Source organism: Saimiri boliviensis, chromosome 13 (assembly GCF_048565385.1).
Source record: "Saimiri boliviensis isolate mSaiBol1 chromosome 13, mSaiBol1.pri, whole genome shotgun sequence".
Taxonomy (NCBI): Eukaryota; Metazoa; Chordata; class Mammalia; order Primates; family Cebidae; genus Saimiri; species Saimiri boliviensis.
This window is the reverse complement of record NC_133461.1, coordinates 42,045,536-42,060,874: the sequence shown is the minus strand read 5'-3', so window position 1 is coordinate 42,060,874 and position 15,339 is coordinate 42,045,536. Positions and strand designations below refer to the sequence as shown.

General features: G+C 45.2%; 1 protein-coding gene and 1 non-coding gene across 4 annotated transcripts in view; one reads left to right on the top strand and one right to left on the bottom strand.

Moving 5' to 3' along the window:
• Positions 1–3,100, top strand: part of ELP2 (elongator acetyltransferase complex subunit 2) — a 46,589-nt gene extending 43,489 nt beyond the window's left edge. For all 3 annotated transcript variants that reach the window (XM_074383572.1, XM_003924719.4, XM_074383571.1), the window contains one exon: positions 2,868–3,100. In XM_074383572.1, coding sequence (XP_074239673.1) covers positions 2,868–3,024 — 157 coding nt within the window. In that variant the 3' untranslated portion in view covers positions 3,025–3,100. The remainder of the gene's footprint in view (positions 1–2,867) is intronic.
• A 5,791-nt stretch (positions 3,101–8,891) lies between these two features.
• On the bottom strand, positions 8,892–9,032 carry LOC120361773 (U4 spliceosomal RNA). The gene has a single exon (XR_005577890.1). It is a non-coding gene; the product is annotated as a U4 spliceosomal RNA (small nuclear RNA).
• Positions 9,033–15,339: the final 6,307 nt, after the last annotated feature.

The following is a 15,339-nucleotide window of genomic DNA, read 5'->3' as shown; positions in this document are numbered from 1 at the left end:
AAAAAGTCTAAACATTCAGAAAGTTACTAATATCATTCTGTGTTATATTTGCTCAGACTTTTTCAACCTTCGTGTGTCTGTACTGTTGAAAATACAATTTCAAATGACAATATGATGAGGATGAGTGCTTAATGGGGAGAGATTTGTGAGCATGTCTTTTGTAAGATATTTTATCCAGCAGATCTTGTCTCCATGTCAGCCAAGCATGTTAGTGCTTATTAAAATTGTATTTTATTAAAATGAGATTCTGCCATGCCCTCATGGCTTCTCTCCTGCCTCTCTGGTGCTAGGTTTAGCAGCTGAACTAGTTTGTGCTGTTGACTTGCTGAAGAGGGAAGAAATCTGTTGAAATTCCATGCTTCAGGCATTTGAAATTCTCTCTTCCTGGGCACCCTTGCCTTCCACCTTGCCTGCCCACAGTGCTCACTTCACCTCTAACCTGGTGTGAAGACCTCTTCAATGGCCCCAGTGTGGGACACTGGCGAGAAGCCCCTTACAAAGTGCAGGAAGGGAACATGTATAGAATTTGAGTTTTTTGTTTGAAAGGGTTGTGTTTTTCTTTGGTCATTTTGGTGACTTAGGATTTGCAAGATGGAACTAATAAATGACTTAACATATTATATTATTTAGATTACTAACATTTCTGTTACCAAATTTCAAGTACCTTTCAAATTAAAGCTTTTGCTGGTAATAAGATTTACAAAGTAATATAAGCAAAAACTACCCTTTAGGTTGGTTTCCAAAACTATCTCCTTAAATGTGACATGCTAACATGCTGGATTTAAAGGACATCACAAAAAAAAAAAAAAAAAAAAAAAAAGAAACTCCCTATCTCAAACCTTACATAGCCAAACAAGTACTGTTCCTCAAAGTAACTCCCTTAGAAAGAAATATACTATGTATGTTTATTTCAGTGATGTCACTACTTCAAATCATTCTTTTAATGAAATGAGAGCACTTTAATCCATAATAATTGAGATTCCAGTGATGTTGCCGTTACTTAAAATATTCTTGGGGCCGGGCGCGGTGGCTCAAGCCTGTAATCCCAGCACTTTGGGAGGCCGAGGCGGGTGCATCATGAGGTCGAGAGATCGAGACCATCCTGGTCAACATGTGAAACCCCGTCTCTACTAAAAATACAAAAAATGAGCTGGGCATGGTGGCACGTGCCTGTAATCCCAGCTACTCAGGAGGCTGAGGCAGGAGAATTGCTTGAACCCAGGAGGCAGAGGTTGCAGTGAGCCGAGATCACGCCATTGCACTCCAGCCTGGGTAACAAGAGCAAAACTCCATCTCAAAAAAAAAAAATTCTTGGAACTTCTCTATAGGAATTGTGTTCAGAACTAGCTTACTAGTGACATAAGAAAACAAATAATAATGCCTTTTATGGTATTAATTATTTCAATCATTTCCTCTTTTTAAAGCTTGCCATTTATAACTATTAAGCATGCCATTTATATTTATTATAAAGCTTACTTCGAGGTGCTTTCAACAACCAAATTCATCCTCAAAGGAAGATGAGCTATCATTGAGCATACGCAAGTCGTAGTCTGCATAATATGGAAGCATTTTCCCTAGAAGAATTTCAGAAAACAGTTGAGGCACTGCAGCACTGTTGTAACCTCCCAGAATGACTACTTGTAAGGGCATGCACGCAGTCATCTTGTTACATAGGTTCAGGAGGACTGATGCTTAAAATGTGTTTCATTACTTCATTTTTCCCTTTTTATCATGAGAATGCATCTGGTGACAGGGACTGTCAGCAAATGAAAGTGTAATTTCTGTGCTTTAATACTGTTTTCAGTGTCTACTGCCCTAAAACCTACTTAAGTTTTTCACTTTATTCCTTTTTGGTTTGGGAGGCTAATTTGCAGGTTAAATTTATAGATGATGTTGTATTTTCATAGAGCTTTGTTACTAACCTATGTTTGGTAACATTCTGGGTCTGCCTTTTTAAAGGACTTGGGGGTTAGGGGGCAGGGAGCATTAACATGATGGTCTTTCCCAAGGTCACACAGTTAGAGGTCACACTAGAGATCAAGACTTTTTCATTGGGCAGTACATTAAATCTTTCATTGTCTTTCTTTACCCAGTAGTAAAAATGCAAGTCCATCTATCTCACAGGGATGTCAAAAGAATAAAATAATCTAGCCAGACATGATGGCTCACGCCTGTAATCCCAGCACTGTGGGAGGCCAAGGCAGGTGGATCACGATGTCAGGAGTTCAATACCAGACTGGCCAACATGATGAAACCCTGTCTCTACTAAAAAATACAAAAATTATCTGGGCATGGTGGCTCGTGCCTGTAATCCCAGCTGCTTGGGAGGAGGTAGGAGAATTGCTTGGACCAGGACCTGGGAGGTGGAGGTTGCAGTGAGCTGGGATCGTGCCACTGCCTTCCAGCCTGGGCTGCAGAGCAAGACTCCATCTCAAAAAAAAAAAAAAAAGAATAAAAGAATCTAGAATATATTGTAAAGTTGAAATTTTTAGAAATACATTTAGTTATGTTATATGAAAGACTAACCTGAATAGCTGTTTCGTGAAATTCCATTGATCATTTAAACATTCATTTAAAATTTTTTTTATTTTTTAAATAAAAATATTTTTTATTTTTTTTAAAACATTTGACAGAAATTCATTGTCTTGCTCTTTTTGGTGATGTCATTGGCTAGTGAGTAAGATTAAAATCTAGTCTTGCAGTTTTAAGTAAATACAGTAAATATTTTCCAGGTTAAAATAAAATTGCTAAAATGTTAGCAATGGTATTTTAAAACCTGTACATTTTAATTTTCAGGTTTTAACTTCCAATTTTGTTTACACCATTAATTAGAAAAACATTTCATGATTTCTCTATCTTTGTTTTAGCCAAAGTCATACACTGGCTATCAGAAAATTACGCTGGAAGAATTGCAGTGGAAAAACTGAACAGAAGGAAGCAGAAGGTGCTGAGTGGTTACACTTTGCAAGCTGTGGTGAAGATCACACTGTGAAGATATACAGAGTCAATAAATATGCACTGTAATGGACTTAATAACTACATGCTGTCAGTTATTTGTATCTTAAAATATTATATAAATAGATCATCTTTATCTTCATAACTGAACTGAGTTCCTTTTTTTTTTTTTAATATTTGAGATGGAGTCTTGCTCTGTCACAACCTCCACCTCTCAGGTTCAAGCGATTCTCTACCCTCAGCCTCGTGAGTAGCTGGGACCAGAGACACACACTACCATGCCTGGCTAATGTTTGTATTTTTGGTATTTTTGGTAGAGATGGGGTTTTGCCACGTTGGCCAGGCTGGACTCGAACTCCTGATGTCAGGTGATCTGCTCACCTTGGCCTCCCAGAGTGCTGGGATTTACAGTCGTGAGCCACTGTGTCTGGCCTGAGTTTCATTTTTTAAGTCACATAGCAGTAGTCTTTATTTGAGTCCTAGACCCTTTGAAATGTGATGAAAGCTATGGACCTTTTGCTTTGTTACGTAATATATGCACACACACCCAGAACTTTGCACATACTTTCAGAGACTCCTAGACCTATAGACTTGCGTCTGTGTGTCCCAATTTAAGAACCTCTGTTTTTTTCTTCATGACTGGGTTTGCCCAATTTTGTGTTATTTTGGGACTTCATTTGCCCCACTTTGGGACTTTTCCTTATTTATTGCCCTATTCAGAGAGTAGATACAGAAAATCAAGAGAGGAAACCCAGATTACTTTTTATTTTAACATTTTCTATAGATACACATACCACACCAAGTGTGCTAGCTCTGTCTTGACCCGCCTATTTCTAGTACATGCCAGTCATTGTAGAGTCTGGCCGGCAGTTGTAGGTTTGAGCTGCAACCAATCATTTCTTTAATTCTTTAAAAGTACATAGATTCATCTTTTTAGGACCTTATAAAGTATAATTTCCTGACATTTAAAATGATAGATGTAGGAGCTAAAAAATAAGAGTTCTGAATCATCTGAATTTATGTGATAGCTGAAGTCATGAGATGGGGGATGTATGTCCTCCAGGGAGGATACAGAAAGAAGAAAAGTGTGCTGGAAACAGCATGTCAGTTGTGCCAGCTGAGGGCTGGAGGCAGCCAAGAGAGTTGGGAGCCTAGGTGTTGGGTGGAGAGAGGTTAATAGGGATGACACAGGAAGTAGTGTGAAGACTAGTGTGAGCAGAGGACTACTCTGACCGTGTTGGAACATAGAGCCATCTGACAGATTGACAATGCAGTGAAGGCTGTACAAAATAAATGTGTTGAAAAGAGGAAGGTGAGGATTTTCTTGGTTTATGCTATTTAACGTATTTTGCTTCCAAAGGGGTTAAGATGTTTTGCCTAAATGGAGGTTTCTAGGTCAGTGTTATGCAGTATTTCTAATCTATATTTTATAGTGTGGGCTACATATATAATTTTTAAATTTTCTAGTAGCCACGTGATAAAACAGGTGAAATTTATTTTAATGACACATTTTCTTTAATACAGTATATTATTATGTCAACCTGTTAGTGAAAAACCTATTAGTGAAATATTTTATAGGGCCCATCTCAGTTCAGACTGCTCACATTTAAGTGTTCCGTAGCCGCATGTGGCTCGTGGCCATCCATATTTGGACAATGTATTTTAGACTATTGCATCTGTGTATACACTTATGCCCTCAGCTGGGGGATGGCGTGTGAGTATGTGTGCACCAAGGCAGTGAGCATCTGCGCTTGGAACCTCAGAGACCAAGATGCCCTGCCCATTTCCCTGCTTATCAACTGAGGAATCTTTACCCACATTGGCACATGGGCTTTTGACCCCAATACACACAGGCTTCCAGAGCAGATTCAGAGGCCTAATTTAGTCCTTTAGCTCCCCTCCCAGCACAGAACCCCCAAGGTTATCTGAAAGTAGGCCTTGCCATAGAGAGACTGAGTTTTCAAGTTGTCAGTTTTCCCAAATGGTCCTGAAGCATCTTCCTCAAAAATCACCTAATTCAGTTCAGTAAACATTCAGAGGACTTGCTACACATCTGGGCAGTCTGCATTGTAATTCATACGTGTTTACACACTTGTGTCTTCATCTGCTAAAGCACCTTTGAACCATATTGTAATACATAATATCTGAAGTAATTATTGTGAATTGTAGGGATTCATAATATTGAAGCAATTCGTAATATCTGAAGCAGTCCCCAGATAAGAGTTAGACATAGCCCTGCTCTGAGCCGGATGGCAAAAGTGGCAGTCTATGATGCAGCCCTTGTTACCCCAGACTATTACTAAATGGTGGTGGTGGTTTTGTTTTATCTTAATTAAAATGACATGACCAACAATGGCCCCTTTCCTGTCTGCCAGGAAGAGTTTTCTGTAGTGACACGTGTATGTGTGTGTGTTTGAGGCCATATTACTCATTGCTACAGCAGTTCAAAATGACTTGGAAAAAACAACGCTGGTCATTGATGTGTATACTGACGTGTTTAAGGGAATTAACTGAGGTCTGTAACTTATGAAATACATAAACAGTAAACTGGGTGGAGTGACAGACGTGGACAGGTATGAAGCAAGCACTGTAAAATATTAGTGGTAGTTTTGTATGCCCATACAGCACCCTTACTCACAGTAGCTAAGAGATGGAAGCAATATGTGTCCATCAGTGGGTGAATGAATCAAAATGTGGTGTATGCATACAGTGGAATATTATTCAGCCTCTAAAAGGAAGATACGCTGACACATGCTACAACATGGATGAACCTTGAGGACATCATGCTAAGTGAAGTATTTGTTTTTGTCACCAAAAGACAAATACTGTATGCTTCCATTTATATGAAGTATCTAGAGTAGTGAAAGGCATAGAAACAAAGTAGAATGCTAGTTGTAAAGGACTAGGGGAGGAGGAAATGAGTTGTTCAGTGGGTTTAGTGTTTCAGTCTTACAAGGTAAAAGGTCCTGGAGATGGGTTGCACACTTACGTGAATAATGTATACTGACTGAACTGTACACTCGAAAATGGTTAAGATGGTAAATGTTACCTTTATTTCACCACATTTTTTAAAAGCATGGTAAACACCATTTCCCAGGATGTAAATTGGTACTAAAGAAAGAAAAAAGTGCTTCAAAGTAAGCCATATTTGGGAAACACAGGGCTAACTAAAGTTGGATAGGTATCTTTATTGCAGGACTTCTAAGAGCATTTAACAGATAAATTTACATTGGAAATTTTCAGTGTGTAAGGTCTGGCTCATAGCATTTCACTAAACAAGCACTAAATTTCAGGGTCCCAAACCCTTTAAATAAAATGTTAAATGAAATGTTAATGCTAGAAACTATTTAAGGGGTGTTGACTATACAATCTTTCAACTTTTCTGCATGCTGGGAGTTTTTTTGTAACATGTTGGGGAAAATGGCCTTGGAATATTTCATTCAAATTGGAGCCAAGCTAACACAACGCTGTTGCTGCTGGTGAGAACAGCCCTGATGTCCATGTACCAAGCTGCCCGCCCCAACTCCCTCCCTTCCTCTTCTCCCTTCTCACCCACTTCTAGGATTAACAGGCAGGGAGACGGAGAGCCCAGCTCAGGTATAGTTGGGCCACAGCAGCAGGAGGGCCAGGGTAGAGGTTTGGGCCTTGGCTCTAATGCTTGAACGTGAACATACCTCGTCAGAAGTACATCAGTACAAAGTGGGGCCTACAAAATGATAAGGTCAGAAAACAGGTAAGTGGTTACCAGGGGCTGGGAATGGGGAGAGGAGTGACTACAGAAGGCAAAGTATAAATGACTCAGGTTCTTCAACATGGAAGCCTGTGGATTGAAAGATAACTGAGATGTGTGACTCCACTGCAATGTATGCACCTTGTTTGCATCCTGATCTGAACTAGCCAATCTTGTATAAATGTACTTATGGGACAATAAAGCGAATTTGAACTCTGACTGGATATTTGATGATGTTAAGGAAACAGCATTTAAATATATGACAGTGGGGCTGTGGTTATGATTGGTTTTGTTTTTTTTTTTCCCTAGAGACTGGGTTTTGCAGTGTTGCCTACGCTGGTCTTAAACTCATGGGCTCAATCAGTCCTCCCACTTCAGCCTTGGTTTCTTTTTTTTTTTTTTTAAGTTCTTTTGAATCATAATTGCAGTATTAATGGGTAAAATGAAGTAATGTCTGCAGTTGTTTCATAATGATTGTGTGGCGAGGACTAGGTGGGTTGTAGATGTGTGGATTATTAATGAAGATGGGCAGTAGCAGGGGGGTCATATTATTCTAATCTTTAAATATATTAAAATTTTCCCTATAAAAATTGTTAAATGAAGAAAGAATGAGCATATCCATAAGTCAAATACAAAAAAGTGTTACATTGTAAGGAATTCTTTCCCTTCTAGCATGTAGTGGATGGTTCAGTATTAAGCCTCTGCCATGCTTAAGCAAGAGACTGGCACTCCAAGGACACTGAGGCTGAGGCCACAAGAGAAACAGAATGTTGGATGGCTGCACGTGGTTAGTGGATAGAGGATTCTGAGCCCCACACTGAGGTGGACTCAGAGAGCTGGGACCCGGGCTGGGTACGGTGGCTCACACCTGTAATCCCAGAATTGTGGGAGGCTGAGGAGAGTGGATCACTTGAGATCAGGAGTTCGAGACTAGCCTGACCAACGTGGTGAAACCCCATCTCTACTGAAAATATGAAAAAAATTAGCCAGGTGTGGTGGCTAGTTTTACACTGCTTCTCTAATCCCAGCTGCTCCAGAGGCTGAGGCAGGATAATTGCTTGAACCCAGGAGGCAGAGGTTGCAATGAGCCGAGATTGAGCCTCTGCACTCCAGCCTGGACGACAGAGTGAGACTTCATTTCAAAAACCAGAGATTCAGGACCCAGAACTGAGTGAAGACACCGGAGTGAAGGAGAGAGCCCTCCTGCTTTGACAGAAAAGCTCCTCCTGGGGTGGAAGAGAGAGTTCCACAAAGGCTGCTCTTGCAGGGGTTCCCCTGCAGCTAGGTGCCTGCTGACTGTCCCCAAACTGCCCCTCAACACAGAGGGATGCAAAGGCAGCCTCTTCCTGCTAAGCCCCATCTTTCCCCTTCTACTCCACACTCACTTCTGCCCCACTGCCCTTAGTCTTCGCCTTTTGCCAACATTTTCCCCTCCATCTTTTCTCCTGACCAAGTTCTAGGAATTTTATAGGGCAGTCTAGGTGAGGGTTGGAACCTGTACTCAATGAGTTGGCCAACAGAAACCCGGCTTACCGTGGCTATCACTCTGGACAAGCAGTTCTCATCTCTGAAAGTGGAGATAAGATTAGTGTATGAGTCTGGCTTCCATTCAGCTGTGTGTTAAAGAAATTGTGAAATGTTCTTTCTGTTTACACAGGTTAAAAGTTTATTTCTCTCATATGAAAGGAGTCAAGGCAGACCGACCAGGATAGGCTGGGAGACGTTTGCAGGATCCAGCCTCTTATTTCGCTGTCTGTCGTCCTCAGTACGGGGCTTTCACCTTCCAGGATGGCTGCTTAGCCGCTTGCCATGCTCTTTGCATTCCAGCCAGCAGAGGAGGAAGGCATAAAGAAAGGCCTGCCCCAGATTTTAAGAACACTTCTTGGAAGTCCTATACCATTTTGCTTGATCTCCTTAGCCAGAATTTAGTGTTGTGGCCATAGTTAGCATCAGGAGAAGCTGGGAAATTTAGGTATTTATTGCAGATGGCCATGTGCTCAGCAGAGAACTGTTGCCCAGGCTGGAGTGCAATGGCGAAGTCTTGGCTCACTGCAACCTCTGCCTCCAGGGTTCGAGTGATTCTCCTGCCTCAGCCTCCTGAGTACCTGAGATTATAGGCACACATCATCACACCCGGCTTTTTGTATTTTTAGTAGAGATAGGGTTTCTTTTTTTTTCTTTTTTCTTTCTTTTTTTTTTTTTTCAGTCTCAGTAGAGACTGTCAAAAATTGCCAGTGCCTACTATATTGCAAGTTGTCATGGTGGGGTATTGGGAAAAGTTTTCAATTAGCAATAATTGTGCCTCAGATAAACCTCATTGGCTATGATACTGCCACTGTGCAAAGTTTAGAGATGGGGTTTCACCATGTTGGCCAGGTTGGTCTCGAACTCCTGGTATCAGGTGATCCACCTGCCTTGGCCTCACAAAGTGCTGGGATTACAGGCATGAGCCACTGTGCCCGGCCGTTACTATTTTAAATAGAGACAGGGTCTCACTATGTTGCCCAGGTTGGTCTCGAACTCCTGGGCTCAAGCCATCCTTCTGTCTTGGCCTCCAAAAAGTGCTGCGATTATAGGGGCGAGCCACCGTGCCTGGCCACATGGCAGCTTTCTCCTGAGGCTGTCCTCCCTCATTGCCGTAAGAGGAATGCAAACAGCCCCTACATTACTTTTTTTCCTTGTTAATATCAAAGGAAATAACCCTTAGCATTAAATCTCTAACTACTCCGACTCAACCATTCCTCAACTAATTACAGTGGTCAAGGGAAAGCCAGATGTTGAGTAGCTTGGGCCTGCCCGTCTGATGTAATGAGCTGTGAGATCACCTATTCTGGATAAGGGGCAGAGGCAGAGGCAGAGTAGGTCCCAATGGGACCACATAGCTACTCTAATATGGTGTGGCTTTCTAAAGCAAAATCAGAAGGGCCAATGGATACAGGATAGGCAACCAATGCAAGCTCCCTATACAAGCCTTCTAAAGCCTAAACACCTGGGAATCAGATGGTTCCCAGTGTATTGTCACAGCATCTGGCAGTGTATTGTCACATATTTGCTGAATTCAGGAATGAATTAGTTTGGCAACACTGATGGCTGGTGGAGGAAGCATTCTCAAATGTAATCTGCCAGTCAGTAAACAGAATATCTGAGATTCCTGTCTTGGTGGCATAAAGGGGTAAGGGGCAAAGAGTAGGAGGGAGGTGCTAGCAGAGAAGGGACCAAGAAGGGGCTTGCCTAGCCCAGTGGACCTGCTCATGAATGAACACAGAAGTGAGACCCCCGAAATACTGCACCAGGAAGATTGCTGCTCCGGGCCCTCCACCCCCTCAGTCCTGTGGTCTGCCTAGTACTGCTGGGTTTGGATATAATAAACATTAGATATAATGGAGCCTTGTTCCCAGTCATGTCATGATGTTGCACTGCCCTTTTAGCTTCTATTCACAGGAAAGTTCTTGTGTCACTCTAGGGCAGGGAGCTTCCTGGCGTTTCCGATCTTTCTTTCCACTGCTCTCAGTTTCTACCAGGCACTCTGCCAGTCTTTGAAGAGAAACTTGCTGCCATGCTGTGTCTGTCTCACTACTTCCTGTGCCAGCCCTCTTCTGACTTCCCTAGGTGCCAGCATATCTAGGTCTGTGAGTTCTCATTTTTGGAAAAGTGCGCATTTCACTCTAGTAGGAAACACTTAAGTTAATTTTATTATCCAAACCAAATTCAGCCTTCTTGGAAATTCCTACCTCCTATCCTGATAATTTGGTGAGAGGCTTGGTCCCTCATAATTGCGGCCCCCAACTGTAGGCTGGTGTGAAAGTAATTGCAGTTTTTGCCATTTTGATGCAAAAACCACCGTTACTTTTGCACCAACCTATTATCTTCCAGAGTGGGAGGACAAGGTTTTCAGGGGGTTCAGTAGTGAGAAAACCTCTACCCTTCCTCACCATTTAGGACTTGACCATTAGAATGGAGCTGCCATCCCTACCTGGATAATGGAGCTGTTCCTGCTTAGGCTACTGCACACCGCCTACCCAACACATTTAACAATCTGTCCTAATGGTTTAAATTTAACCTTTGTCTTAATTGGCCTTATGACCTTAGATATTGCCAAAGTGATCTCTTCTGACTCTGTTCCCTGCTTCTTTAACTGAACCTTCCCACCTGTGGCTTAAGACAGAGACCCTTTAAGTGCCACTGTCCCCAGGGCTCTTCCCTCTTTCCCTAAACACTTCATAGCTCCGGAGGTGACCTGTCCACAAGCTCCTCACATGACTCAAGTCTCCAACCCCAGACAGTCTGTCCCTCTTGAGCCTTGAAGCTCCACTGAGATATCCTGAACCGAGTTCCATATTGTCTCCCTGTGCCTGAGACTCCCTGTGTCCACATAGCCTCCCAATCTGACAGCACCAAGTCACCTTGGGCCAGTCCTCAGTCCCATTAGTCCCTGAATTTCATCACTTCTGCACGCTCTGGGCCTCAGACCAGGCCCTCACTGTTCTTTGCCAGGACTTTTGCCCAGCCTCTGACAGCAGTGCTGCCTGCAACCTCCCCACCCCACCTCCTCCACTGCTGCCTGGGATCTAAGCACACCCCTGATGCAGCCACTCTCAGGAGGAGACTCTAGAGTGGTCCTGTCCCTTCTGGACCAAGGCCAGCTTTTTCCTCTGTACTGCAAAGTCTGACCCCTCTTATTTCTCTCACTCCCTGTCCCACTTATCCCTACAGAGCTGCAGTCTGTGCTCCACCTTCATTAAAAATCCTGCATCTGGAATTTTCTGAGCCTTTTTGCACCTCTAGGCCTTTGAATATGGAATGCTGCCCTCCCTCCCCCACCTCCTCCTCCAGGACCTTCAGTCAAGTCTTCCAGCAGCCCCAGGTGGGGGAGGCTCTTTACCCCCAGCCTGGACCTTTGTGGGAAAGACTCTTCTCTAGCACTTGGCAGCTGGAGGGTGACCTGACTATGAACCTATCTCCTTCTCTATCCCAGGAGCCTCTCAGGCACAGAGACTGCCTTGCTGACGGTTGTCTTCCCAGTGCCTACAATGTTTGTAGCAGGGCACAGCTACCCAGTGGACACTGAATGAATGCCCCTGCAAAAAGCACTAGTAATTTTCAAGGGAATCTTTTCTGGTGTTTCAAGCCTGGACAGTTGCAAGAGGCTATGCTCCCAATTCTCACAGGCTCATCCAGTCTGCTCATGGCCATTGGATAGTTCTACCTAAATCACCCATAGGGCACTTTCTAGCTCCCAAACCTGCCTTTCTTTCTTTTTCCACTGCCAACTTGGAGCCTAACTCTGTAAGGACTCATTCATTTTCTGCTAAGTGAGTGAGTGAATGAATGAACTAATGAATGAATTAATGAATGAATGGAAGAATACATGAATAAATGCTTTGTATGTAGTAGAGATTCTTGCAAATGGAGCCCATTGCTAGGAGACACTGGGGGTGGGAGTTGTTAACCTGGGAGCAAGGGGATTTGGGGAAGCATCATCAGGAGGTAGAGAATCAGTCTCAGTGACCTGCACCAGGGACTAAGATTCACACAGCGGGAGAGATTTAAAGTACAAAATTGAGGGTATCTCACCTGTCTGCCCAACTGGCTCATAGATACATAATTTTTCAAGTTCTTAGGTGAGAAAGGGCTGCAAGTGGGAACTGAAAGAGCTGTTTTCCTACCAAGCCGAAAACTTTAGGTGCAGAAGCTGGCCTCCTAGGATCTCAGCATGGACCAGCTCAGGTTGCTTGGAAGCTCCAAGGCTAGCAGCTGGACCAGGTGAGGGGTGGCAGTGGTAGCCTGTAGCACAGGGCCCAGGAGATCACTGCTCCCCCGAGGTCAGTCTTTCCTTGGTGGAGATGGAAGTTCTGCCTAAGGCAAGGTGAGAGTGAGCAATCTGACTTCTGATAGTCTCTTTCTGATAGAAGAGGCCCAGGGAATCTTGGTTAAATGCACCTAAGGGTGCCAATTAGAAGCCAAGACTCCTAGTCTTCTTCACATCTCCTACTCCTCCCATTTTGACTGGCTCACTGCTAGTCCCACTTCAAAGGCTTCCTCCTTTGGGCTCCCTTCTCTGGATACCTTGCTGGGAAGTAGCCCCTTCCTCTCTCGCAGTTCTATACCTGCATCCTGAACCAGTGCTGCCTGGGCACTCAGCCCACATTGCCTTGTGGCTAGATATATGGTTCACTTTCCTGCTTAGCTGTAGATACAATATCTTCACATCCACCCTCCCAAGCACACAGTGCCCTAGATGGGCATAGCCAACTGCTTTAAAATATTTCTTGATTAATGGTAGCTCAGTGATTTTTAATACCCTAGGGGGTTCTGCACTGACTTGGCCTATTCCAATCCATCACTAGGCAAGCTTGTCTGAAGCAGCACTCCCATGGACTGGTGGTTTGTTGGCTGCAGAACTCTTTGAGGACAGGTGCTTCTTACATTCCCAGGGAAATGACCTAGGACCTCTCTCTTCAGAGTACCATTCATGAATGGGCATCAGCATCACTTGGGCTACTTAGAAACACAGAACCTGCCTTTGAATAGGCTCTCCACGGAGTTTATGCAAATAAATGCCTGGAGATCCTGGCCTAGGGAAGACTCTCACCAGGAAGCAGGGCTTTAAAAGGAGGGGTGATGGCTGGGCGCCATGGCTCAAGCCTGTAATCCCAGCACTTTTGGAGACCGAGGCGGGTGGATCACGAGGTCAAGAGATGGAGACCATCCTGGTCAACATGGTGAAACCCCGTCTCTACTAAAAATACAAAAAAAATTAGCTGGGCATGGTGGCACGTGCCTGTAATCCCAGCTACTCAGGAGGCTGAGGCAGGATAACTGCCTGAACCCAGGAGGCGGAGGTTGTGGTGAACCGAGATCGCGCCATTGCACTCCAGCCTGGGTAACAAGAGTGAAACTCCGTCTCAAAAAAAAATAAAAATAAATAAAAGGAGGGGTGAGAAGTGACAGACTAAACAGTTGCTGGGAGGACCAACCCCACCCCTCTCCAAACTTAGATGGGGAAACTCAGGCTTTGGGAACCACAGTGGCTCACACCAGAGAGGTAGCAGAAAACACCTCCCTGCCTGGGCTCTGGAGACTGACTTCCCAGGTGCTAGCTTGTCTTCTAGCTATGTGCCCTTGTGCAAGTTACTCTGCCTCTCTCTGCCTCAGCTCCCCCATCTGTAAGAGCTAACTCCTAGATCTGCATATTTAATTACTGAACGATCAGGACAGGTAAGAGTGTACACAGTGCAGTGCCTGGCATAGAGTGAGGCCCTGTAACTAGCTCTTGTTTTTAGTGCTGCCCGAAATCACATTTACAGAAGACAGTCCAGCATCCAAAGTGCCTGCTTGAAGCATGGCTAGAAGGCAAGCAGATGATGGAGTGGGCAGTGATGTCAATGAGCCAATGCCTGCATTCACCATCAGTATATTCACTCCTCTCCAAACAACTGTGGGTGTTTGTCCAGTAAGGTTCTGGCCATTTAGCAGTGAGGGAGAGAGCTGGGGTGGTTGGTGGGCAGAAGCCACTGAGGAATACAGGTGCCTGGGCATGGCCTCTAGTGCTGCAGTCCACAGACCCTGGGTCTCCAGCCAGAAGCAAATGAGCTCTCAATGGCGGGTCTTTCCTGGGGCCTGGCCCGGAAAGCCAGGACTGCGAGCTGCATTCTCATGGCTCTCACGCTGGGCGTCCGTATGCATCATGCATCAGCAAGGGTCCGAGGGCATCTGCGGTCCATACCCTGGGTGACAGCTGGCCTCGATGCAGCCCAGGTTGAGATCCTGGGGCATGGGCGCCCTTCCCTCCTTGTCCCCCGCCTCCCCACCTGTATGCCTCAATGGCCTGTGGGCTGCCTGCACTTGGGCACCCGCCTTGGATTATCTGAGCCTGCCTCTGAGTTATCTCCCCTGGGCCCCCAGCACCTGCTGTCCATCTGCAGCGGGTTCCCCACTGCCCCAGGCATTGGATTCCTCACAAGGTACCTCGCCTAGGTATGCAGTACCTGCTTGCTTCCACTCCATTCCCAGCAGCGGGCTCCGCACCTGTGATCGCACGTGAGATTCCCCCCACCCCGCAACCTCAAGTCTGGGCTCTACTTCCTACACCTGTCCCCCCAACCCTACATCCCTCCCAGCACTTCCTGCGCATAGGTTTGGCCAGATCCTCCCGATTGAAGACAGAGCTGCAGTGCCCCCGGCGCTCTGGGAGCAGGTGCGAGTGGGGATTGGAGGAGGCTCTCTTATTCCACTTTCTGTCCGGGACAGAGACAGCTTTGTCCTAGGGCACTCTCGCCTCAATAGGGAGGGCCCGGCCACAACCCACGTGCGGGAAGTGCGGGGCGGGATGCTGGGGTGCGGAGGCAGATGCAGAAAGTAGGGCCTAGTACGCGGTTGGGAGGAGGGGAAGGTCAGCTCACGCGGATCCCAGCTGCTGGGCCCGCCTCGGGGGAAGCCCCCGACCTTCCCTGTTCCGATGGTGCGCAGCCACTGAGAACTTATTAGCCTCGTGGATCCCCAATCTTTCCCCTTTGCTCAGCTCTCTTCTCACAAACAGCAAGCACACGCCTGGCTAGGTAGCAGCCACCCGAGAACGCCCCCAACCCCGTTCCTGCCAGACACTGGTTCCCGCTTGAGAGGGTGAGGGTCCCGGGACCTTTGCGAGGAGGAGG